General features: G+C 35.8%; 1 protein-coding gene across 10 annotated transcripts in view; it reads left to right on the top strand.

Annotated features, from left to right (window-relative positions):
* Window positions 1-27193, top strand: part of myo9aa (myosin IXAa) — a 158012-nt gene that overhangs the window by 92721 nt on the left and 38098 nt on the right. For 6 of the 10 annotated variants that reach the window (XM_067400226.1, XM_067400223.1, XM_067400222.1 and 3 more), the window contains 10 exons: window positions 1130-1256; window positions 4011-4100; window positions 6362-6478; window positions 8575-8709; window positions 15018-15139; window positions 18685-18826; window positions 19418-19613; window positions 22086-22199; window positions 22451-22627; window positions 24797-24863. In XM_067400226.1, coding sequence (XP_067256327.1) covers window positions 1130-1256; window positions 4011-4100; window positions 6362-6478; window positions 8575-8709; window positions 15018-15139; window positions 18685-18826; window positions 19418-19613; window positions 22086-22199; window positions 22451-22627; window positions 24797-24863 — 1287 coding nt within the window. The remainder of the gene's footprint in view (window positions 1-1129; window positions 1257-4010; window positions 4101-6361; window positions 6479-8574; window positions 8710-15017; window positions 15140-18684; window positions 18827-19417; window positions 19614-22085; window positions 22200-22450; window positions 22628-24796; window positions 24864-27193) is intronic. The other 4 variants (XM_067400225.1, XM_067400224.1, XM_067400221.1 and 1 more) reach the window with 3 other exon arrangements.

Raw genomic sequence — 27193 nt, 5'->3', positions numbered from 1 at the left:
AGTCTATATAACAGACTTCCGCTGCACATGTTGCACTTTTTGAAGTGACTCCAATCATATTTCAAGTAATTCAGAACCATCATGGTGAACAGTACACATCTGAAGTGTATCAGCTAAAGGAAATAATTCTTTATTTATCAGCCTAATATATCGGCCAAATTTGATTAAAAATGAACATATATCAGCTGATACCGATATGGTTGCCGATATATCGTGCATCCCTAGTTGTCATACTGTACCATTAGTTGGGAAGATTTTCAGTAAAAAAAAAAACTTAATGTCTGTTCATCACAAACATGTAGCTTTAGAAGAATTGCGATTATAGCAAGTTGTATGGACTACTTTGGTATTTTTATGATGCTGTTGTTTTTAAAGCGAAAGCTTTAATCCCCATTCATTGCTTGGAATTGAATGACAACTACAATATATCAATATTTCTCTTTTTGTATTTCATTGAGAATTAGAAAGTCATACAGATTTGGAACCACATATCAATTGAGTGAATGATGATGACTATCGCTTTAAAACACTGGATTTCAAACTTCATTGTCCACAGCATTATTTACACACATTTTCTAAACTTTTAAAGCTTAGCATAACTAAAAATGAGTAAATTCGTTATAAAAATAACCAAAATAATAAGAAATATCTTGGTTTTTCATTGTTTCAGCTTCTTTTCATGCTTGTTTTGTCTAATTTAAAATAATTTGTCACCTTGAGGCCCTCTTGAAAGTTTAAAAATTTTAATTTTTTATTTTAATATGTACTATTTAAGTGAACTAAAACTAGGGATGCACTGATATGAAAATTTTGGCCGATAACCGATAATTCTTTATATTTGAAAGCAGATAACCGATATATTGGCCGATAAATCTAGATCCAAATTTTTTTAGTTTTACATTTTTTTAGCGCATCTATTGGGCTGATAACGATAACATTAAAAACAAACATATATCGGCCGATACTGATATGGTAGCCTATATGTCATGCATCCCTTACTAAAACAGCATTAAAAATAAAAATTATGAAATAGGTGACCAGCATAAAAAAGGTATGAACATGATATTTGCCAACAACCCGTTTGTATCTCTCACTCAGGAACGTCTGATTCTTTTTCCCCTCCTTACAGGATTTTCTCTCTGCTGTCAGCTATCCTTCATTTAGGAAATATCCGATACAAGAAGAAGATTTACCGGGATGACTCCATTGACATCTGCAATCCTGAAGTTCTGCCTGTAGTATCAGAGCTGCTCGAGGTACATCTGTGCATCACATTACATCACAAAACACATTGCTTTTTCATTTGATTTACTTCACATCATATCGCTCTGAACCTGCACGTCCTCCATTGTGGAAGGCAAAAGGAGAAATTTTGAATAATGTACAGAACTGGTCACTCTTTTCAATGCAATACAGTGCAAGAGGACTGGAAGAGGACACTAGAGCATATAATATTCCTGAAGCCACACAATGAATGTTTGATGAATAGACTTGAATAGTCATTATTCAAGATTCATTGAGTCAGTGAGTTGAACTGATTTATAAAGTAAATGTTTGCGCATACAGTATATATCTGCAAATAAGGACACTGATAAAGCGGTACATCTGATCATGATACACAGAAAAGACAATGATGTAGACAAAAATTTCAAATAAAAAAGCAACTATGCCTTTATTCTTTAAGTGTTAAACTGCCCCCTCCTCCGCACACACACTTTTCCACATCTTTACATGCCCGTTTTTTGCATCTTTTCAAATCCGAGGTGTGAACGACCAATGCTAAAATGGGGGTTTCATGACACTTCAAGCTGCATCCAAAATCGCACACTGTCCGAATAGATAATACATTTGATGAAGAACTTACTTTTTTAATGGTCAGAAAGCATGTTCAATATAGTGTGAATGTGTGTAGTATGAAAGAAATCTGGACGATCTACAAGTTGCGTCACTTCAACTCCTCTCCTACGGCCTCATGGGATAGTAAAGTGTCCACTGGATGCGCACTTTGGAATCTCGGGGGAAGTAGTATGTCATCTGGCTACTTTTTACTTTTTGAATATTATGACCAGTGTTGTGGGTAATGCATTACAAGTAACTTGAGTTACATAATCAGATTACTTTTTTCAAGTAACTAAGTAAAGTAACGCATTACTTTCTCAATTTACAACAAAATATTGGTTACTTTTTCACATTTATTGACTGACAGCTCTCCATGTTGAGAGAAATAAAAGTCAGAGATGTTGTCAAAAGCTCTTTCCCATTTTTAGATGTGTTTTTGTGCAATTGAGCACCAATGCTGCCACTCAGAGGGTGTAACCGCAGTGACTCCGCCTACTGTGACATCATGTGCATACCCTCCATATAGTAGGGATGTAGGCATATTCTGAAATGGACAAGCCAATTCATCGAAAAGGTCCTGCAATTTGTGCTACTACTACTATCGAATTGCGAATATTTGTAATTTAAGAGCCTGAATCGCTTTGAACAACTCTCTTGGAAACAGAGGAAGGCTGGGTTCCTTTTTGCGCAGGATTTGGTCAGCAAACTGGCCTACTCAAGGAAGTAAATAGAGTTCCTGAATGAAGGCCATGGAGCCCTGTATTGTGGGTCGACAGGATATAGGATGTGATTGTTCAGAACCTTTGAACTCAACGCATACATAACCTCTGTATACCAGCACCTCTAATAGTGTGATCAAAGCACACCTGGCCTTTATCTTTAGACACACACCTTCATGAATCCCTCTGAAGGATAGAGAGAATGAACACTCAAGTGTTTTTACAATTGCCCTCAGACTGCAGACCTCGAAATCATTGTAATATATGCAGATGAGGCCAAATCTCTGAGCCCTTACCCATCTGTTCACCATTACAGTTGAATAACTCAACATCAGGCTCAATGAGTTTATATTGGATGTAGACATCTTTCCCAGTGTGCATAACCCAGCCGCATATTTTTCACAGTTCACCGCTGGGTTCATATCGACCCTTTTAATGTGTTAATGAGCGAGTGTTGGCCTGTGTTGAGGTCTCATGATTGTCGTGGCATTGTGTGTCCAGACTTTGATTCATAACAGTTGTTATAAGGCAATATACTGTGGTTTAGTTCCTAAGATTCTAACCAGTTATTATTATAGCTGTATTGTTTTTATTCACTATATTATTAATGTTACAATATAGAGGTGGATGCAGTTTCTCTGTGTCTTAAAGGATTAGTTCACTTTCAAATAAAATTTTCGTGATAATTTACTCACCCCATGTCATTCAAGATGTCTTTCTTTGTTCAGTTGAAAAGAAATTAAGATTTTTGATGAAAACATTCCAGGATTATTCTACTTACGGAACGAACACAGCGGCAGTTAAATTTTTTCCGTAAGTAGAATAGGGAAGACGTAGGACGTACAGCGTAAGCTTTTTGAAGAATACGAAAGTGCGGTTTTGGCGGAACCACTTGGAAGGCGATCATTTGTTTATATAAAAGCATATACATTTACATTTTTTCGAAAATGACAGATCGTTTAGCTAAATAAGACTCTTATTCCTTGTCTGGGATCATTTAAAGCCCTTTGAAGCTGCTCTGAAACTGTAATTTTGACCTTCAACTGTTTGGAGGCCATTGAAGTCCACTATAAGGAGAATAATCCTGGAATGTTTTCATCAAAAACCTTAATTTCTTTTCGACTGAAGAAAGAAGGAAATGGACATCTTGGATTACATGTGGGTGAGTAAATTATCAGGAAAATTGTATTTGAAAGTGAACTAATCCTTTAAGAAAACCTCAATATCACTGAGTGCTACCGGATGTTTAAAGGACAATTCAACATCACAGGCCCCAAAGTCAACAACTGAAAAGAAATCTTTCTCACGGCCGTTAATGCCGCTTTGTGCTAGCAAAGTTTTGCTCCTTGTCCATGTACGTAACTAAACACTGGCTTGAATAAAAGCTGTATTGTAATCCATATGTTTTATTGCTAAAGAACTTGAACGAGAACCCGTCTTGCATCATTACAGGTCAAGGAGGAAATGCTGTTTGAGGCCCTGACAACACGGAAGACTGTGACAGTGGGTGAGAAGCTGATAGTCCCATACAGGCTGGCTGAGGTAAGCTGAAAACTGGTTTTGTCTTTTAACTTTGTCAGCATTAACCATAGCCAGAATAAAATCAAAATATTGCGTCATGTGGTCTGTGCGATATCATTCTCAAAAGCCACACATCAATCTTTTTTCCGTACTTATTTCCACAAACATGGAACATAATATCTGATTGACATTAATCTTATTACTAGTCTTCTCCACTAGATGTCATTTCCTTGCGTAATGTTACAGCGGGGACCCTGTAATTCATTCAGTGTTTAACATGGTGTGACCTTTCAGCTTGAAAGATGTTCTGGACAGTTGGAGCAACTGTCACGGTTGCGATCGGGCCAGTGCTATGGTCAGGAAAGTTTATAATTTCCGCACGTTTTCAAGCCTTGCCAATTTAAGCATTCAAGTGCAAGAAGACGTGAAAGAAAACTGGCGTTCACTGTGTGAAGGTTTGTGTGCACTACGTGCAAGTAATAAAATTTCACGTCTCCTTGCACTTGAACGGACATATTCATACAGATTTATCTCAAAACGCCCTCCTTAGCAAATAAACATACAGTAGTCAGTTATAGCTTAAGTGAATGTAAACAGTAGAGAAAGACAACACATGTATCAGTATATTGGATCCGTGCATTAGTCTTAAAGTGACAGCAGCCTAATATTCCTGCTGCTGTCTGTGTTTTTAATGTTAAATCAAACTACAAAAGACAAAGAAATCACTCACTGCTCTTCACTTAATTTGTACAGTGAAGATTATATGCAGTGTTGTTTTACAGTTGATTACTTTATTCAATTTCTGTACCTGAAAACTACTGTTAGACAAACCTGAAATTGGAATTGAGAATTGTTAAATTTCACTGGTATTGAAAATACTGTGTGTCACATTCTTATTTATTTCAATACAAGGATACAGGGGTCAAAACAATAACTATTTAATTAATTTATTACTTTTTACTTTACTTTTCATTGAATTGAAATGAAAATCGAGAATCGAATCAAATTGAGATCTTGTGAATCTTTGTTAATGTAATTTTGGACAAATGTTACAAAAAAAAAAAACATCATGGCCTACATTTTGCAAATTAAACACATCATTGGGTTACACTTTGCTTTGATGGTCCACTTTAGACATTCTGTTAACTACAAGTAACTTACAGGTCAACTAGCTCTCAGAGTAGTAGACTGTTAGTGTTCGGGTTAGTATATAAGCTGATGTAGTTACTTATAGTTGGCAGAATATCTAAAGTGGACTATCGAAGCAAAGTGTTACCCATTGTTGCGTGTTATTGTTAAGGACACACATGTGATTGAATGAGCTGGACTGTAATTTAAAATGATTAAAACGCACTATAATAAATAGCAGCATGGCTGTGTAGTGTGTTAACATCTCACTCAGAATAAAGTCTTAACCATTTGGACCTTTATTGAAAATGTGATGTTCATGTGGTCAATGTCTAAATATAAAGGTCTTTTTGCAGTCGCTCAGCCTAAAGTGATACTTCTGTGTTAATTTTGAACATTTCTGATTTTCTTTATTTGGCCTGATGCTCAGTGCAGTAATGTGTTTCTCAAGAGCTTTGTCATACTCCGTCATTATAATTAGATCCAGCCATGAGGTTTTCAAAGCTTTTTTCCAGCATTAGGACTCTGTTCTCCTGTCATCTTTAAATATTGAACTGGCGAGCCATTTTATTAAAATCAGAGCTTCACAGTCACCACTTGGGTTGACTTAATAAATCCCGAGAACTTCATACGCTTACAGATTTAAACTTTATAAATCCTTGCAAACATAAAGTTATTAAGTCATTCATGTAACCAACTTGGACTGGTCGATATATAGTATATTCCAGATATATGTGCTTTATACTTTTGCTGGCGATATTGAATTAACCAACATTGTGAATATTATTTATTTGGCATTAACTTTCCTGAAGAATCATTAGACTAGTTTCTGTCTTGTGATATGTGTGGCACACAACAACTATTTTGGAGGATCTGTACTAGTTTTGGATCAGTCTTGGCGATACCATAAACAAATACTGCCTTATCTTTCCTATAATAGCAGTCCCACCTCAAACGAACAACATTTAGGCATTACAGCTCAAATATTTTACTAAAGTATTCAAATAATCCAAATATTTCCTTCAACCCAAGAATAAAGGTCACAACACATACTTTTTGGTCTCAGTGAACACATTTACGTTACATTTGTCACATTTTCTGGTTTAAAAAGTCTTGATAATTAAATCAAAGTGACATTCTTCAATCTCATTCAGGCTGGGACGGTACGGGACTCCATGGCTAAGTCGCTCTACAGCGCCCTCTTTGACTGGATCGTGTTCAGGATCAATCATGCCCTGCTCAACCAACGGGACTTGGAAGAGTCAGCCAAGGTAAAATCATTTTTTACTGGTAAATCAGTTTCATTCGCTATATGGATGACAGTGGAGCCCTAGTGAGTCACCTGACAGCAATTACATTACACAGCAGGAATATGAGTCCATCTGACAGAGACGCACCCTGTTTTTCTGTGGCTTTCACTGCTTTAATCTCTAAATTATGGATGGAGACATTATGTAATGGGATATATTCAGCCACACTGACTGGGCTCCTGCTGTTATGTAAAATTCACTGGAAGATTTCTGCCGAGCATTATGTTAGTCAAGCCTGAAATGAACACTATATAAGTGTGTGAACATTCTAGCTAAACAAGCTTGCTTGAGATTAAACACGTTCGAATCAGTGCACGGCTCTTTTTTTGCATGTTTTTAATGTGCCACAGTAAAACATGCATGAGTAGGTATGAGAAAACACAGTTATGACCTTCTGATAAACCAAATGTAATATTTTCACTTCATTTAAACAGTAGCTCATGGTAACCTGGTTCACCTTCTGAAGATTAACACAGAAAAGCACAGTGTTCAGTCTGTGAAGTGTAGTCGACAGTCATACACAGATTTTTGTGCTTGAAATGTTGACTGAATGCATGAAAAAATGCCTGTTTTATTGCGGTTGAAACACTGATTGAGCGATTACATGAGAAATGATTAATTTCAGGAAGTTGTACTGTATCTTTCAACATACCTTCTGATGTTCATGCATGTTTTTTCATGCTGTAACTTGTAATAAAGTGCTTCTGCTTGAAATGAGACTACAGCGATCTGTCACATCACATTTAAGAGCATCATTTATTGTTTGAATTTCATAATAAAATGGACAGAATTTGGAAGCTGAGACTTTGAAGTAACAAAGCTCTTTGCGATTGAATGGGAGATGCGCTACACATAATTTTTGGTGTAGGTCAGGGGTTCCCAAACACATTCCTGGAGCCTCCTCAACACTGCATGTTTTCCATGTCTACTTAATCAAACACACCTGATTCAGATCATCAGCTCATTAGTCGAGACTCCAAGACCTGAAATGGGTGTGTCAGACAAAGGTTTTTGCTGGGGAGGCTCCAGGAATGTGTTTGGGAACCCCTGGTGTAGGGAAAAACCGCAGACCTGGCAACCCTGAACTACGGGTGATTCATAGGGTCAAATAGAGCTTGCTTTAAAGGATTGGTTCACTTCAGAATTCAAATTTCTTGATCATTTATTCACCCCCCATATCATCCAAGATGTCTTTCTTCAGTCGAAAAGAAATGAAGGTTTTTGAGGAAAACAGGATTTTTCTCCATATAGTGGACTTCACTGGGGTTCAACGGGTTGAAGGTCCAAATGTCAGTTTCAGTGCAGCTTCAAAGAGCTCTACATGATCCCAGACGAGGAATGAGAGTCTTATCTAGAGAAACCATTGCTCATTTTCTAAAAAAAAAAAAAAAAATGATATACTTTTTAACCACAAATGCTTGTCTTGCACTGCTCTGTTGAACCCCAGTGAAGTCCACTATAAGTAGAATAATCCTGGAATGTTTTCCTCAAAAACCTTCATTTATTTTCCACTGAAGAAAGAAAGAAATAAACATCTTGGATGACATGGAGGTGAGTAAATTATCAGGAAATTTACATTCAGAAGTGAACTAATCCTTTAATGTTGCTTTTATTTTAACTGTTAATGCCTTATTGTCGTGGTAACTTGCCCTAAATTCAACATGAGAGATTTTCTTCACACACAGTATGAGTTGCAGTCTGACAAGTTTTTTGGTATACATCGGTGCATCTCTAATAATTTCACATAGTTAAATCACAGCCTCTCATTTACTCTCATTTGGCGCTTGAAGAGTGTTAATTCTGAGTGTTAACAGCTAATTATGCTTTGATCTGGTGCCTAAATATTTTTTCACAGTAGTGCAACTGAAATGGTCGCACTGTAGATATCTGATCTTAATTAGCAAGCGTCAACTCTAGACATATTCATTGATAACTGATTGATAACATATCAAGTTTAATAACTCTATCGCCCCCTACAGCTTGTTACAAGAACACTGTAAATTGCCTAGCAGTACTTTTCTGTTTCTTAATGTTCCTTCATCTCATCATCTTTTCAGATCTTGTCCATCGGGGTTCTCGATATCTTTGGCTTTGAAGACTATGAGAACAACAGCTTTGAACAATTCTGCATCAACTTCGCCAACGAGAGACTTCAGCACTACTTCAACCAGCACATCTTTAAGCTGGAGCAGGTAATGTCTTCATATTTTCTTTTTATTTGAAAGCTGAGATAACCATCAGCTTCTCTCCCCACACGCAACTCAAGATTATAGCCTAATAACTGATTTATTGCCAGCAAGTTGTTTTGACTGCACACAGAATAAATTAAGTACCCCACATATGGCCTGACTGGAAAAATGTCAAGGTTTGCGATCTTTACTTTCAACCACCCTTGAAGTGCATGAATTCATCATTGAATCAGCCCAGGTTATATATTCTACTGATGGAGATTGATGGAAAAATGTAGGGACATGTGTTTTTCATTTTCATGGTGCTTGCTTTAGACTAACATTAGTTAGTTTAGGGACCAGAATGTCATAGAAACTTGGGCGTGGGCCAGTTCTGTGTTTCGTGGTAATAAACTTTCCTTCAAAATCCTACAAAACGATGGAATTGTCACCATTACTGCAGTCTTTAATGGTTTGGGTTGATGGATGCCTTCGGCTGTGTGATCATGTGAGGTAGGTTGTCATTAATAGTAGCAGTTTCACACAAAATAAACCATTTGCTAATGAGACCATAAAAAGGGTTGCTCTACTCCAAGCTCAGACAAAGAATCGCGCCTCTGTAATAATGTGTGTTTTCTCAATGAGGTCGTTCTCTCAGGATGACTAAAGAGGCAACCAATCACGGTAATGACAGCCTGTCAAAGCCGTGCCTTTGTGACGCACCTCAAAGTATATGTTTGCTCAAAGAGGGTTTGTTAGTTTAAGTTTCTAGTCAGTCCAGTGTCCAGATTTGATAAACTCACTTTAACAGATTTGCTTACTCAAGGTACATTTATCCACATAAATCACACATCATCATAGGACGTGTCACTTTATGCAGATGTGTAAATAACAGACTATCACTTGTGGGGTTAGCACTTCATTTCTGCTTCTTGTGACAAAAGATCCCTGTTAAAAGTGTGAGCAAAGTCAAATTTGCTTGTCTGCTTCATTTTACATTGTAAAAAATGCTGGGTTAAAAACAACTCGAGTTGGGTTGGAAATGGACAAACCCAGCGATTGGGTTGTTTTAACCTAGCGGTTGGCTAAACATGTTTGCCCAACATGCTGGGCAGTTTTATTTAACCCAAATATTGTTTAAAAATTGCTATATGGCTGGCTTAAAATGAACCTAAAGTAGGGGTTAAAAATAAAATAATCATGCAGAATTTGTGGTGAAAAACTACATTACCCAAGATGCTGTACAGACAGTTCCACCAATCAGAGAGTTGCCACAAGCCAAAAGAGCTTTTTGGCTCCACCCACTCCCTTGAATCACCACAAATGTTGAAATAGAGTTGGTCTCCTTATGTTTTATATTTCTCCTTCCTTTTTAATTTGAATGTTCTGTTCACAATGTTTCATGGAATTGTAGATTTTTCTGTTACTAAAGCTGTTTTGTATTTTTGTTCAATTTTCAAATACTTTTTTGCTTATTCTTTGCAGAGTATGTAATATTCTCCTCGTGGCTGGTTGACTTGGTTCATGGCTTATAATGCTTTAACAGACTCTTTTTAAAATCCCGGACCTTATTTCAGTCATTTAACCAAAAACCCATTTTAAAAAAGCATTGACTTTGGGGAGGGGGGTTAAAATGTTAACTAATTTCTGGGTTTTGGCGTACAAATAATATGTCATCCCCGCAGCACTGTGTGGAGAGTTCAGTCTGAATCCACACTGAGGGATTCTGGGTAATTTTGTTAAAAGGATTTTTGATGTTCTTGTTAATGGGATTTTTGAAGGGAATCATTCCAATTGCCACAACAGTTTTGCTGTTTGTTCCTTGATAAAAGTACAGGAATTTTACTGCGTCTGCCAAGTTCCACGCTTTAATTGCTCTAAGAGTTGGAAACTTTTGGATTCAGATGTCAGGAATGAATTCACATCCTGAGTGCACTGCCAAGTATGCCGTGTGGTAACACTGAATGTTTAATGTAGACCATACCCAGGTTATCTACACAAAACATGGAATGTGCAGATTCATAGTTTATGACCATTAGTTAATGTTCAACTGAGAAAAAAGAAAAATTAACTTGTAATAGTTAAGATTGTTTGCCTGAATTGAGTAATAGCAGACACATCTACAGCTGTAGTATTTGTATTAGTAGCAGAAGTAGGTTAGTATGGAATCTTGTTTCTGCCATGAAATTAAATATAAAGAAGGTAATTGCAACTTTTTCTCAAAATTTGGACTTTTTTTCTTATAAAGTCAGAATTGAATTATAAAGTCAGAATTGCGTGAAATCAAGTCAGGATTGCGAGTTATAAAGTCAGAATTGTGAGAAATAAAGTCAGGATTGCATGATTTAAAGTCAGAATCACGTAAAATATAGTCAGGATTGCGAGTTATAAAGTCAATTACTTAAAATAAAGTCAAGATTGTGAATTATAAAGTCAGAATTGCGAGATATAAGGTCAGGATTGAGTTATAAAGTTAGAATTACGTAAAATAAAGTCAGAATTGCGTGAAATAAAGTCAGAATTACAAGATATAAAGTCAGAATTGCGTGAAATAAAGTCAGAATTGCGAGATATAAAGTCAGAATTACAAGATAAAAGGTCAGAATTGTGTGAAATAAAGTCAGAATTGCGTGAAATAGTCAGAATTGCGTGAAATAGTCAGAATTGCGTGAAATAGTCAGAATTGCGAGAAATAAAGTCAGAATTGTGAGATATAAAGTCAGAATTGCGTGAAATAAAGTCAGAATTGCATGAAATAGTCAGAATTGCGTGAAATAAAATCAGAATTGCGAGATATAAAGTCAGAATTGCGAGATATAAAGTCAGAATTGCGAGATATAAAGTCAGAATTGAGAGATATAAAGTCAGAATTGCATGAAATAAAGTCAGAATTGCGTGAAATAGTCAGAATTGCGAGTTATAAAGTCAGAATTGCGAGTTATAAAGTCAGAATTGCGAGATATAAAGTCAGAATTGCGAGATATAAAGTCAGAATTGCGAGATATAAAGTCAGAATTGCGAGTTATAAAGTCAGAATTGCGAGTTATAAAGTCAGAATTGTGAGATATAAAGTCAGAATTGCGAGATATAAAGTCAGAATTGCGAGATATAAAGTCAGAATTGCGAGTTATAAAGTCAGAATTGCGAGATATAAAGTCAGAATTGCGAGATATAAAGTCTGATTTGCGTGAAATAAAGTCAGAATTGCGTGAAATAGTCAGAATTGTGTGAAATAGTCAGAATTGCGAGATATAAAGTCAGAATTGCGTGAAATAAAGTCAGAATTGCATGAAATAGTCAGAATTGCGTGAAATGAAATCAGAATTGCGTGAAATAAAGTCAGAATTGCGAGATATAAAGTCAGAATTGCGAGATATAAAGTCAGAATTGCGAGATATAAAGTCAGAATTGTGAGATATAAAGTCAGAATTGCGAGATATAAAGTCAGAATTGCGAGATATAAAGTCAGAATTGCATGAAATAAAGTCAGAATTGCGTGAAATAGTCAGAATTGCGAGTTATAAAGTCAGAATTGCGAGTTATAAAGTCAGAATTGCGAGATATAAAGTCAGAATTGCGAGATATAAAGTCAGAATTGCGAGATATAAAGTCAGAATTGCGAGATATAAAGTCAGAATTGCGAGATATAAAGTCAGAATTGCGAGATATAAAGTCAGAATTGCGAGATATAAAGTCAGAATTGCGAGATATAAAGTCAGAATTGCGAGATATAAAGTCAGAATTGCGAGATATAAAGTCAGAATTGCGAGATATAAAGTCAGAATTGCGAGTTATAAAGTCAGAATTGCGAGATATAAAGTCTGATTTGCGTGAAATAAAGTCAGAATTGCATGAAATAGTCAGAATTGCGTGAAATAGTCAGAATTGTGTGAAATAGTCAGAATTGCGTGAAATAGTCAGAATTGTGTGAAATAGTCAGAATTGCGTGAAATAGTCAGAATTGTGTGAAATAGTCAGAATTGCGTGAAATAAAGTCAGAATTGCGTGAAATAGTCAGAATTGTGTGAAATAGTCAGAATTGCGTGAAATAGTCAGAATTGCGTGAAATAGTCAGAATTGCGTGAAATAGTCAGAATTGTGTGAAATAGTCAGAATTGCGTGAAATAGTCAGAATTGTGTGAAATAGTCAGAATTGTGTGAAATAGTCAGAATTGCGTGAAATAGTCAGAATTGTGTGAAATAGTCAGAATTGCGTGAAATAGTCAGAATTGCGAAAAATAAAGTTAGAATCACATAAAATGAAGTCAGAATTTCATGACATAAACTCGCAATTGTGAGGCGAAAAAAAGTTGCAATTACCTTCTTTATTTTTTATTTAGTGGCGGAAACAAGCTTCCATAGGTTAGTGTTAGATTATAGGCAGGAAAACAAAGTCTCGCCTGGCATCCTTGCCATCTGATGCCCATAAATACAGCCATGCTGGAGCCAGACACAACACCACACACACTTTTATTACTCCATTAGTGGGCTTTTTCATTGTGCCATTTATGGAGATGCTGTAAATGCATTTTATTTGATTTGGAGGCTATTTGAGTGCATTTCATCAGCCAAATAGAGTGCATGTGGTTGCTGAAGTTTCAGATGAGGGTTAGATTATTAGTACAAGCATTACTGTTACCATTGCTCATACTGTGGCTTGAGGATTTGAACAAACCCATTGCTGTAAGTACTAATCTTTTTTTTCTCTCTGTATCATTATGAACAGACATTCATGAGCTCAAAACATTGTTTTCTTTTATCTGCCATTGAGAAAAGAATCATCAATCTTTATCAAGCTTCACTTCCATGAATAGGATTATACTTTATACCATATTATCATGCTGAAAAATCTATAGTCAGAAGGTTTCTTGTAATTCTAATCCTGTCTTTTCTTCCTCTTCCTTGCACAGGAAGTTGAATTAGAAGTGTAGATCATCTGCTTTGTTCTGCTGATTTTATACTTTTGCCTTTTAATGGGCAAACAAGAGAGAGATTCCTCTGATTGTATGAACCCCAACTGGGATTACATCCTTTATTGTTTCATTTACTTTCCCAGCGATCCAAGGAAACAGTTGAGGAGAAAAAAAGCAACAAAATGTTAAGAATGTCTTTCATATTATTAAACCGCAAAGACCACGAAACCTCGGACCGGCGAAAGGAAGTCTCCTCCAGAGGAACATGAAAACACTTTGCAAGCCTGTTGTTTTGTTGTTTCGGCCGCAGGCCAAAAATGAATTACCCGTATAATTATAACAGGTTTTGTGAGATGTTTCATTTGCTGCATTACGAACACATCTCATGTTACTCTGCTAGTGATAAACATTCTGGAACATAAAAGGATGATTGAAACATCCTAACATGTTATGATACAGTTCTCACGGTCATGAAAATCTGGAAACATGAGCAAATTTTGAAGAGGACCCTTTTACAAAGTCTTGTTTGCGTTTTTGGGCTCTTCTAGAACAGGTTTTCATGCTTGAATGGCGGATCTTTACGAGATATAATTTAAGTCTCTGGTGTCCTCAGAATGTGTGTGTGAAGTTTCAGCTCAAAATCCCCCACAGATCATTTATTATAGCTTGTCAAATTTGCTCCTATTTGGGTGTGAGCAAAAACATGCCGTTTTTGTGTGTGTCCCTTTAAATGCAAATGAGCTGCTGCTCCCGCCCCCTTTCCAGAAGAGGGCGGAGCTTTAACAGCTCAACAACAACAAAGCTGGAGAATCTCACGCAGCCAAAATGTGTTCAGCCTTACATTGTTCAAACCGGAGTCGACACTGATGGAGAGACTCAGGAAGAAGTTACAACTTTTAGACGTTTCTGAATGGTTAGTGGATAAATTGATGTAGTTGCTGTGGAGTTGATTCAACTCATCCACTTGTTATGTTCATCGTCATGTTAATCTTTTGTGTTGAATTGACCCTCGTTTGTGAAGCAGTCCGACGTAAAATGACGGCATGACAACAACACTCTACAACAACTCTTCCTCTTCTCTAAAGCAGCCCAACATGGCCCCGCCCCCTTTGTTTGTGTTCTCCGTGGCGGGTTTATGTAAATTTTAGGGTTAGTGTGATGTCACCAACCCGGGAAGGAGCTGGTTGTAGTCCCTACCAGCCGTTTAAAAAGCAATTTCTGTAAAAGTAAATCTCCCTTTGCATTGAACTTTGAGTGTCGTAACTTTGCAGATGTTGTTTATGTTCAAACAGCAACATTACACACTAACTAAAGTTAAAAAAGTCAAATCATAATCAAGGACCCCTGTAAACAATCAGGAACCCTGTAATTGTCAATCTTTGTCGACGACTCATTACTATTGTTTTGTGTTTCTCACAGGAAGAGTACCGAGCAGAAGGCATTGCCTGGCATAACATTGATTACATCGATAACACCAGCTGCATCAACCTCATCAGCAAGAAGCCCACAGCACTGCTCCACCTACTGGACGAAGAATGCAAGTACGTCTGCCCTTTTAAACTGTGCACTTCTTAAACACTGCAGTGGCTTCACAATGAAAGTATGAGATACAAGTACTGTATAATTTATTGCCCTTTAGACCAACATGGCATTTCTGAATGTTAATACGAAATATACTTGACTGTTTTACCTGTAAATCAATTAAAACAAATAAAAATATCTTATTACGGTAGTAACCTAAAAAAACCCAAGGTTCTCTCTGCCTAAAATAGCTGGAAACCTGATTCTCCACATCAGTGTTCCTCATAGCTCAAATCTCTAATGTCTCATTCTTCCTCTTCCTGTGGCTGTTGCTTTTCTCTGAAGTTTTGGCAGCAGCTCTCATTCTTCTCAAGGCCAGAGGAACTGCACAGGTTTATAATATACTGTCATGCTCTCTGGATGATCACTTTCACTCTCAGCTTCTCACTAGGGGACCTCAGCGAACTTCCAAAAGAGGCAAAGTGATTAAATTAAAAAGTAAACATTGTGATGTGCACATCCGTGATGACAAGTAAGGATTGTAGTTGTTCCGTGATCCGTACAGACAGGTTCCCACAGTTCGTAATGCACGTGATTCGCTGATTACTTGGAAAGTTTTACCATCACAGAGTGAAAGTTTATCATTTGTCCTAAAAATTCAAATGAGTTTAAAGCAGTTTAAAGCGGACGAAGATGCATAAGGGTGATTCTTTAATTGCAGGTACATTTGGTGAGATTATTTTTTTCAAATGGTTATATTTTAATTATTTTAATTATTTTTCATGGAGCACAAGATGTTACAGGTTGTAACAATAAAATATTTTCTGTAAAAAGTCTCTCATGTAGCTGAAAATCATGATTTCTTGTTGTCTGAATTGTATCCATCATGTATCATTTATTTTACTGTTCTTTTGGTAATATTTCAGTTATTTTATTTATAAAAGCCCTAAATAGCAACTTTCTTTATTTTATAAGAACTTGTTTAAAAATAACTTACACAACCAGTCAAAAGTTTGGAAACATTACTATTTTGAATGTTTTTGAAGTCTCTTTTTCTCATTAAAGCTGCATTTATTTCATAATAAATATAGAAAAAATAATAATATTGTGAAATATTATTACAATTTAAAATTATGGCTTTCTATTTGAATATACTTTAAAATATAATTTATTTCTGTGGTGCAAAGCTGAATTTTCAGCATCATTACTCCAGTCTTCAGTGTCACATGATCCTTCAGAAATCATTCTAATATGCTGATTTATTATCAGTGCTGGAAACAGTTGTGCTGCTTAATATTATTTTATAACCTGTAATACTTTTTCAGGATTCTTTGATGAATAAAAAGTAAAAAATATCAGCATTTATTTAAAATAGAAATCTTTTGTAACAATATACATTACCGTTCGAAAAAGTTTGGGGTCAGCAATTTATTTTCTTTCATTTTTTTTTAAAGAAATTAATACTTTTATTCAGCACAGATGTGTTAAATTGATAAAAAAGTGATAGTAAAGATTTATATTGCAAGAAAAGATTTCTATTTTAAATAATTGCTGTTCTTTTTTTAAAACCTTTTATTCATCAATGAATCCTGAAAAAGGTATCACATGTTCCAAAAAAATAGTAAGCAATGATGCTGAAAATTCAGCTTTGATCACAGAAATAAATTGTATTTTAAAGTATATTAAAATAGAAAAACACAATTTTAAATTGTAATAATATTTCACAATATTATTGTTTTTTTCTGTATTTATTATGAAATAAATGCAGCCCTTATGAGCATAAGTTTAAAAAAAACAAAAAAAAAACATTAAAAATAGTAATGTTTCCAAACTTTTGACTGGTAGTGTATCTCATAAATCTTGTCAATTCTGTTACCGTACTATACTTTGCCTTTTAAATTTGTGGAATTATCTCTGGCTGGAAATAACTAAGTAAGGTACAGGAAATGATGTCACTTTCCCTTACTGATAAGATCTGATGCACTGAAAGGTCCGTGTGCTCTCTCTGAGAAAATATTTTAATCTAGAAAGTTCTTACACCAAGAGTTATTTTGTAAAACATCAAAATTGTTACCACAATATCAAAAGGAAAACAGAATATATCACTGATCACACAATGGGTCTCATTCATGAAACACGAGCAGAACGAATTTTTGTATAAATCGTGTGTAAAGTGGTTCTGGCGTAAATTTTCGGATTCATTAAAATGTTCGTATTTTCCGAATGTTAGTTGGTACGAAAGAAATCTACACCTGCTCCCAGCCACGCGTAAATAGTGCGTTTAACATCCGAACGTTGTGCTCATTAATAAGGTACATATTTACACAGCATTTTGAAATAATATTATATATAGTAATTACATACGTTTTTTCTTTTTACTTTTATTGTGAGAGGCAGTAATAGCATCTGCAAACGGAGCACTTTAATCAAATAATGAATTGATTTCAATAGGGCCTGGCAAAGTAATGGCCCCTTATTTGTTATGGAAATTGTTTCCTATAAAATGTCCAAAATCCTTCGTTTGGTGTCATAATATGATGCCCATATATAGTTGTCAGTCGGATTTAATGGGCGGGATTTATGGTAATTGAGAATGAGCGTGCACGCGCGTCCCATTTACGACTGATTGGAATTCATTAACACACACACATTTCACTATCACTTCTGACGTTTACGAAGTATTTGTGAATCAGGAGAAGAGTTTTCGGGAAAGTCTCTTTACATGCAAATCACTCACATATTTACTCGTATATTTACGAATGTTTCTTGAATGAGACCCAGTGGGTTTAAATGCCTTGATTTCATTAGTGCCATGTGCTCTTAGCGTTTAGGTTTTGGCTAAAAAAAAATCAAGGTAGAGTAACAATGTTGACAGACAATACTTAAATAAATCTGTTTTTTTTTTTTTGTTTTTTTTTTTCATTAAAAGTAAAAAAAACAAACAAACAAAAAGCAAAAAAAAAAAAACGAATTAACTTTTTTGGCAAACAATTATTAAAATTGAATGTTTCCAATAAGATACTGGAAATAATTTTTTGAAATGCAAAATGTATCTCCAATTATAGACTCACTCATAAGCAAACACTCAGTTCTCTTTCTCGTCTTTTTGTGCCTGAATGGACACGTACACACAAAATTATATCAGAATCAATAAGTGAATTTAAACAAGTATGCTTATTGTTATATTAAATCCGTGCATTCTGTCTTAAAGTGACAGCAGCCTAATAATTCTGCTGCTGTCTGTGATTAATGTTAATCAAACAAGAAAAGACGAAGAGGAAAATCAATTTTGTAGCTTTAACAAAGATTAATTATATTTAATTTATACAGTGAAGTGTTTATTTACATTTGATTTATTCAATTTTTTTACCTGAATACTGTTAGACTTCACCTATAAAACATAAAACACTGTTTATTTGCGTTTTTGTTCTGTTGTATTTATCTATGCTTGTTGGTGAAACCAAAAACCCATTGGTTTTTGCTGAAATTGTTTTCATATCACAATATATTGCAGGTTTTTTGCAGTGTTGTGCAGCCGCTCTAATGCTCTCTCTGTATGTTACAGCTTTCCACAGGCCACCAATCAGACCCTCCTGGACAAGTTCAAGCGGCAGCATGAGGGAAACGGCTATATTGAGTTTCCTGCAGTCATGGAGCCGGCCTTCATCATTAAACACTATGCAGGGAAAGTCAAATATGGAGTGAAGGTCAGTGCTATATAGAGCTACACACAGTTTTATGCTTTGAACTCTTTAAGGTGAACTCGGACCAGTTATTTAATCATGCCGTCTAATCAGCATCTTGATATGCCACACCTGTGAGGTGGACCGTATCTTTCACCGCATCTTTCTATGCCAGACATAGTAACAGTAATATGTGCTTCCGAATTCACACTCGTTTTTGCTAAAACCTTAAAACCTAATGTTTTGTTTTCCAGTTTGGCAGCAGCAGCACCAAGACTTTGCTAAAATGTATTTTGAACATTCTGACTTACATGTTAGTTCAGTCTGCATTGGCTTTTACCAAGATGTCCCTGATGTCATAACATACAATTTGACAATCATAAAAGAAAGAAAAAAAGTGACAGAGTGTAAACCTGGCTCAAGTTTGGCTGAGTTTGACAGTCATGAGTAGCTGATCCTCTTATTTACAATATAAAGCCTTTGTTCATGCGTTACATAATGGATCTGTGCAGGCCACGCTTACTCTCCTCACTGATATTTCATTGGCTTCCTTGAGTAGATGAGCCTGTATTGTTGGTCCAGTCATCTGACTGTCTGTTTGACCTGCTGTCTCAGGACTTCAGAGAGAAGAATACGGACCACATGCGGCCGGACATCGTCGCGCTCCTCAAGAGCAGTAAGAACGCCTTCATCTGTGGCCTGATCGGTATTGACCCAGTGGCCACCTTTCGCTGGGCTGTACTCAGGGCTTATTTCAGAGCCATGGTGGCCTTCAGGGACGCTGGGAAGAGACATGTGGAGAAACGCAGTGGTGAGTCAAATCAAACGGTTACATGCACCTTTTTCCGGTCACATTCCTGTAGTTTGTACTGAAGATTCGTCAGGCAGTACATGTCACACTGCCAAATCCACGACCCCTCCTGGACCAATAAATGATTCCTGAAAAATAGTTTTTTTTTCTGTGCCTAATTACAAATCATACAAATTGACTTTGATCAATGTAGTTCTAACCATCAAAATACTTCAGTTAATGCATTTTATTATAAATTATATATTGCATGAAGCTGTTATATATTAAATAACTTTTATCTTTTTCAGTTAAGTTATGATTGGTACTGTATTTAAAACACTTAGCATTTACATTTAGTCATTTAGCAGAAGCTTTTCTCCAAAGCGACTTATAAATGAGAATAGTAGAAGCAATCAAATCAACATTAATGCAACAGTACACAAGTGCCATGTATGTAAAGTCCCAGCTTCACCAGCACAGTATATATATATATATATATATACATTTTAATATACAAAAATATATATATTTTAATATACAAAAAGATGGATAGAAAGAATAGAAATAAGGGAAAAAAAAGAAAAGTAAAGACAAAAAGTGCCAATATTTCAAGTGTTGACAAAAAATGTGTCTTTAGCAGTTTTTGAAAATCACATCAATTAAATCACATCATGCTGTTACAGAGTATCATGCTCTCATTGAAACATGCTGTTTATACTTCCATCAAAAAGTTTGGAGGTGTTTTTTTTATGTTATGAAGTCTCTTCTTCTCACCAAGGCTACATTTATTTGATCAATAATACTGTAAACACACACACACACACACATGCACACACACACACACACACACACACACACACACACACACACACACACACACACACACACACACACACGCATACATACATACATACACATATATACATACACATATATATATATATATATATTTATATATAATATTAGACCCCAAAACTTTGAACAGTAGTGTATACTAGGCATTAACTTATAACTTAATTTATATTTTATATAAAATGTTATTTTTAATATTAATATGTAATAATATTGTGAAATTTTACAATTTACTGTAAAATAACTGTTTTCCATTGTTTTGTTAATGTAATTTATTTCTGTGATGGAAAAGCTGAATTTTCTGCATCTTCATATTTTTGTCAGTATACATTTATTTATTTTATTTTCAGGAAAATCATTGGTGATTTTTATTTTTTTATGAGTCCTTGGTAAACTTTATTCTTTATATATATATATATATATATATATATATATATATATATATATATATATATATATATATATATATATATATATATATATTTATTTATATATATATATATATATTAATTAATATATATAATATATATTAATTAATATATATAATATATATTAATATATATTAAAATATATATATATTATTTTTTGTGCAAAACAGTTTTTTTTCTTTTTTTTTTTTTTCGGAAAGTAAAAAAATATCAGCATATATATTGGAAATGGAAAACTTTTATGATGTTAGAATCATCGTTACTGTTACTTTTGATCAATTTATTAAGTCTTTGGTGAACTTTATTCTTAAAAAAAATTTTAAAAAATCAAAATACTGACCCCAAACCTTTGAGATAGATATATATATATATATATATATATATATATATATATATATATATATATATATATATATATATATATATATATATATATATATATATATATATATATATATATATATATATATATATATATATATATATATATATATATTATTTATTTATTTATTTATTTATTTCAAAATTTTATTTTATTCTTTAAAAGAAATACTGACCCCAAACTTTGACAGAAATTTTGTTTTGTTTTGTTTTGTTTTGTTTTGTTTTGTTTTGTTTTGTTTTGTTTTGTTTTGTTTTGTGATCTGCTATAACTGGTGTTTTTGATCAGGCATTAAAAACAGCAGTTTTTTTGGCATATCAGGCTTTTCTCACATTTAACAGTTGTTAATTTTCAGCGCTATGTATCTTTTGTCAATCAGTCACATTTTGCTATTGTATACAAGAATGTGTTAGACATCTTAGACATAGAGCTATTTTGTATGTATGTTGGCTAGCGAATCACACCATGTTAGCCCAGCTCCTCTTGCTTCTGCTCTTCAGCTTTTCAGTATCTATATGCCTTTCTCCCTTAATTACAAGTCTGAACATTAGTAGTTCATCTCTGCTTCGATGCCTCACACAGAGCGGTGAGTTTGAACTGTGAGTGCTGCCCACTGCCTTATGGGTTGCCTACGCACTGCATTTCACTGTGGCCCAAATCTGATGTGTGAACACAAATGTAATGTAAACCAGACTTTATGCTGATAGTCAACGTCTGGCTTCGCGTGACAACTCTTGTAGACGAGCACATCTTATTTCTCCCTATTTAATCTGTCTTTTCTCTCTCTTCTCTCTTTCTTGTGTGTGTTGTTTGTTTTTTTGGCTTCCTAAGGGCATGATGCTGCTGCTCCAGTTGTGAAAAGTGTGGATAGCTTTAGTTTTCTGCATCACCCTGTGCATCAGAGAAGCTTAGAGATCCTGCAGAGGTGCAAAGAGGAGAAATACAGTAAGGCTGCCTTTCCTTCATCTCGTCTCCTCACTCCATGCACCCTGGGCCAGGACATGAGGGCTTCTGTCGAGCAGCCCGTTAAATTTTACAGTTGTGGTTATAAAAACGCATACCTCTTCAGCCACACATATATAACGGAATCATTGATTGGATTCAGAGCTGAAGCCCTCATGTCTCTGCCCGTCCATCTTGCACCTGTCTTGCTTTCCTGCATGATGTCATTTTGGGCGTCTGTCTTTCACTAACAGCCCTCTCTGTGGGTTCAGTCCAGCATGCATGCTTCTTGGGCAGCCCGCCTCTGTCCCCTCAGCGGAGCCCCTGTTCTGAGCGCTCCCGCCCCGGCATGACCTCTCCAGCTCAGAGCATGCACTCGTTTCTCTTGCCCTCCGAGGACAGCGGGCTCACAATAGGTCTGCTTGATGGAGGTAGCTCGGGTCATAGACTATACACACAAAACACAACATAATAATAATAATAAAAAAAAGATTTATTATTCCTTCCTGTTGGAACATTCCTTCTTAATTCAATCCTGTTATTAGGGCTGGGTGATATAAGTCAACAACTGCTCTATATGTTCTATTTACTGAGAAGTTCTAATTCTAAATTCTTAAATTCTAATTAGGGCTGTCAAAAGATACTTTTTTTTTTTTTTTAAATTGCACCATTTTGTGCGTTTAATCGCGATTTCACTTATCGTGAAATTAAGTATACACCGTTTATCGCGTTTCTTTCTGTCATCATTCGCTATATCCAGCAAAGTAAGCCATCAGATTGAAGAGCGATTCTCACAAAACTGTATTTTAGCTTTTTTTCAAGGTAAATTTAGGTGTCTTTCCAAAAAAAAAGGACTTTGGAGACTTCAAAAGGACACCAAATAACCAAATGATATAAGGAGTCCATATAATTCTTACATTAATGCACAACAAAGCAAACATTACAGAAAAAAACTTTTCATAATTCATAGGGCTGGAACAATACATCGTTTCTCGAATCTCGATTCGCGATGCAATGATTCTGGATCGATTCTGATATTTCCTCTCGAATCGATTCTGAGCTTAGTTTTGACAGCAGATGGCGCTCTTGGCTCAAACGCACACTCAAATGCTCACGAAGAAAAGTGCTGGAGAGCGCTCGTGCGTTCGGTCATGTAAGTGTTTAAGAATTCTTTTATGACGCGAGATTAATGTAAATAATCCACTGCGAACACTCTTGTAATTCGCTTCAACCTTTTCAAACTTTATGAATGATTTTTTTTTTTTTTTTTAAGTATGTAAAAAGCTTGTTTACATTTTTTGACAAGTCAAGTTACGATACCAAACAGAACCACATGGAGATGCCAAAAAAAAAAAGTGTGTTTTGACATTCTGTTCAGTCTGTGTTTCACACAGCGTGATGCGTGAATGCTCGCGCACTTCAGAACAATCACAAAATATGAGCTTGTGTTTTAAACCGAAACACACACTGGAATGAATAATTCACTGAGAATCTATTATTTCTGCCATCTCTGATGTAATCAGCCTGGTGTTCTTTACACAAGTGCTGTTTTTGACTGATTGTTTGAATTAATTTGCTTACTGAATCATTGGACTGAGAACTTTCCGGGAGTTTAGCGACTTAAAATGATCTGATCGCAAACGCAAAAAATAGCTGTAAAAAAAGAAACAAATTTACAAAGTAAAATACCGTTTTCCATTGAAACAGTAATATACTTATATTTTATTTGTCGTTTTCGAGACAAACCCAACCTATAGGCTACTTTTGAAAAGTACAAATATTACCCAGAATGCATTCTTTTTACAGTATATTACTGTTTCAATGAAAAACGGTATTTTTTGTAAACTTGTTTCATTTTATTTAATTTTTTGCTTTTTTACAGCATGCATTAACGTTGACAGCCCTAATTCAAATTTAAATGTATTTAAAGGTGTGTTCACTCTATGGGTTGCACCGAGTAGTTGACTAGTCAACTTTAATGCTATACCATTAAGCTTGACGTCGACTAGTCGCTGATCCTGTAGAGGGCGCAACAGCATAAGAAATATTTGAAGTCCTCATTTTCAGGCTTATTTGTTCATTAATGACGTCATCAGCAATTAGTCAATGTTAACTCGACTTTCATCACATGAATGTCGACTTTTAAAAAAAAATCTGAAGTTGTTCACACTTATAGTTTGGTTCTCTGCGTTATTTTGATCTGGACCAAAAGAGAAAATGTCTGTCATTTTTAACAACAAACCTAAAGATACTCAAGATTTTCAATATACTGTATCACCCAGCTTTAGTTAGAAATGTAGGTGTTTTTGTATGTGGATGTTTGAACCCAGTCTGTGTGTGTGTGTGTGTGTGTGTGTGTGTGTGTGTGTGTGTGTGTGTGTGTGTGTGTGTGTGTGTGTGTGATTCACAGAAGCATGTTTCAAGTAATTAACCTCTAATTGAATGTTCATACGTTTCATTTCATCAACAGCAGTGAATTAATTATCCTGTTATTCTCATGAGAACCATTACACAGTCCTCTCATAACCTCCCACTCATTTTCCATATGACCCATGTGTCTCGTAGCAGTCTGGTTGTACAGGCTTTGTGATCTGTTTCAGGTGTGAACAGGAGGAATCCTCGCACTCCACTCTCCGATCTGCAGGGAAGCAACACGCTCAATCAACGGTAAGAGCGCCTCACATCTGACCACAGTCCTGTCATGTATCCCTCACAGATGTTTCACATTTACATATGTATGAATGTGATCGCAAATAAATGTCAATGCTTCAGCAAACCAAGACATTTTGGACAATGCTTTGCTTCCAACTTGGGGAAGCACAGCATTACTGTGCACCAATGCACAAAGCTCATGGATGAGTTTGGTGTGGATGAGCTTGACCGGCCCGCACAGAACCATGACCTCAACCCTGTCGAACACCTTTGAGATGAACTGGAATGGAGATTGTGAGCCACGCCTTCTCCTCAAACATCAGCTTCCACTCTTCTGGGAAGGCTTTCCACAAGATTTTGCAATGTTTCTGTGGGAATTTATGCCCATTCATCCAGTAGAGCATTTGTGAGAAACGCTCAACTAGATGAATGGGCAAAAATTCCCACAGAAACACTCATGGAAAGCCTTCCCAGAAGAGTGGAAGCTGTTATAGCTGCAAAGAGGGACCAACTCCATATTAATGTCTATGTATTCAGAATGCAATGTCAGTAAAGGGGACATGACGCACATGGTTTCTGCCAATCTCATGTAAATCTTGAGTACCTATAGAGAAGTATTGCATCCTTCATATCTCTGAAGGGTCTTTAGTTTTCTAAAAGACAGCTACAGCTGTATTGCTTCTTCCCAGAAACAGTCAAGCTCCTGGAGGCGTGCCGTAGGCTGACGAGCAATACATCATCGCATTATCCCTGGATAACTTTTGATTCACTATGCGTTCATGTTGTTTACATTATATGCACTTACACTCTGATTGCCAACAAAACACAGATATTTGATGCAGTTTTACTTCCAACTCATGCTCGGGATCTTTTATCGCTGGGACCGCTCCATCTTTCAGTTTTAAACGATCTAGCGTCGAACTGGGCCTTGTTTATAAAACGTTTGTCACAGAAATGCCACAAACAACACTTGTACAACTCCGTTGCTGCCCTGGAAAAACAAACTGCATCCTCTGTTCCCTTAACGCTGGGTTCTTTGGGAAGCTGAACAAGGTTATCTCTCCCTCACAACTAAAAAAACGAGTAATGAGTAAAAAAAAATCCTCTAAAGCAAATTAGGCGGGTTTGTGTGTCGACTCGCTGTTGAAGAGATGAGAGAGAGAGAAAGAGCAGCTGGTAGCTGGTATCGTGTATCTATTCTGCAGAAAATGAGTTTTGAAAGTGTTTCAGATATTTCAGTATCAATATGTACAGAAAAAAATCTATATTTTAAGACTACATTGCACTTAGTTTATTTCTGATGCCTTTTTAAAAGACTACAATTAAAAAAATTAAATATTATAAAAATCAAGCCACCAAAGTGGTTAGTAGGAGTGATTGTGTTACATGCCACTGCTGAAATACACCCACATTTGGCGGTTTGACGGGTGTTAATGTCCAGCCCTGAGTGTATATATATGTAATATATGTATATATAATTAGGGGCCAAACACCGAAGGTGCGGAGGCACCTATTGTATCTGTTGGCGTTCTTTTTATTTTTATTTTCGATTCTTCTTCTTCTTCTTCTTCTTCTTCTTCTTCTTCTTCTTCTTCTTCTTCTTCTTCCGCTTCCGCTCTTGAAGTCTATGGCAGCCCATAGAACCGCTTGCGGGAAAGTTGTGAAATTTGGCACACAGTTAGACGACAGTCTGACCTTTGTCCATAGCAGATTTGGAGTCTCTAACTCAATCCCTCTAGCGCCACCAGCTGTCCAAAGTTGCACTTATGTTTATGCTAATAACTTTTGAACCGTAAGGGCTAGAAACAAATTTCTGAAAAACATACTTTTTCGAACTCCTCCTTAATCCAATTTTCATGAAAATTGAACCAGATCATCTTCAGACCATGCCGACAAAATGTTATGGAATTCAAGTCGATTCCTCAAACCGTATTCGAAAAACACGCCAACAAATTTAATGTTGCGCTTGCGAAAATAGACGTAAGGCTGTATCTCCGTAACGCTTTATTGTATTCAGACCAAACTTGGTACATGTCATCACAAGCATGACCTGAGGCACCATGCAGTGTTTCGGCGCAGCACCACCTACTGGTGCGGAGATATGAAAAATGGCTATTTTTGCTTAACTTCTGATGGCTTTGTCCAAAAATCATTTGGTCTCGTTAGATTCAGGGCATCATGTTGAGTCAAATGATATCAAATTTTTACATATCAGCCATTTTGGCCGTCGGCCATTTTGAATTTTGTGCTAAAATGCTGTAATTTACGAACGCATTAGCGTATCTTTACGAAACTCGGTATGCGTCTTTGGCACCGTGTCCTTACAATACTCAAAATGTTTTGGT

The sequence above is a fragment of the Chanodichthys erythropterus genome, chromosome 11 (assembly GCF_024489055.1).
Source record: "Chanodichthys erythropterus isolate Z2021 chromosome 11, ASM2448905v1, whole genome shotgun sequence".
NCBI lineage: Eukaryota > Metazoa > Chordata > Actinopteri > Cypriniformes > Xenocyprididae > Chanodichthys > Chanodichthys erythropterus.
Note: the sequence above shows the minus strand (reverse complement) of the source record. Positions and strands in the feature narration are given on the sequence as shown.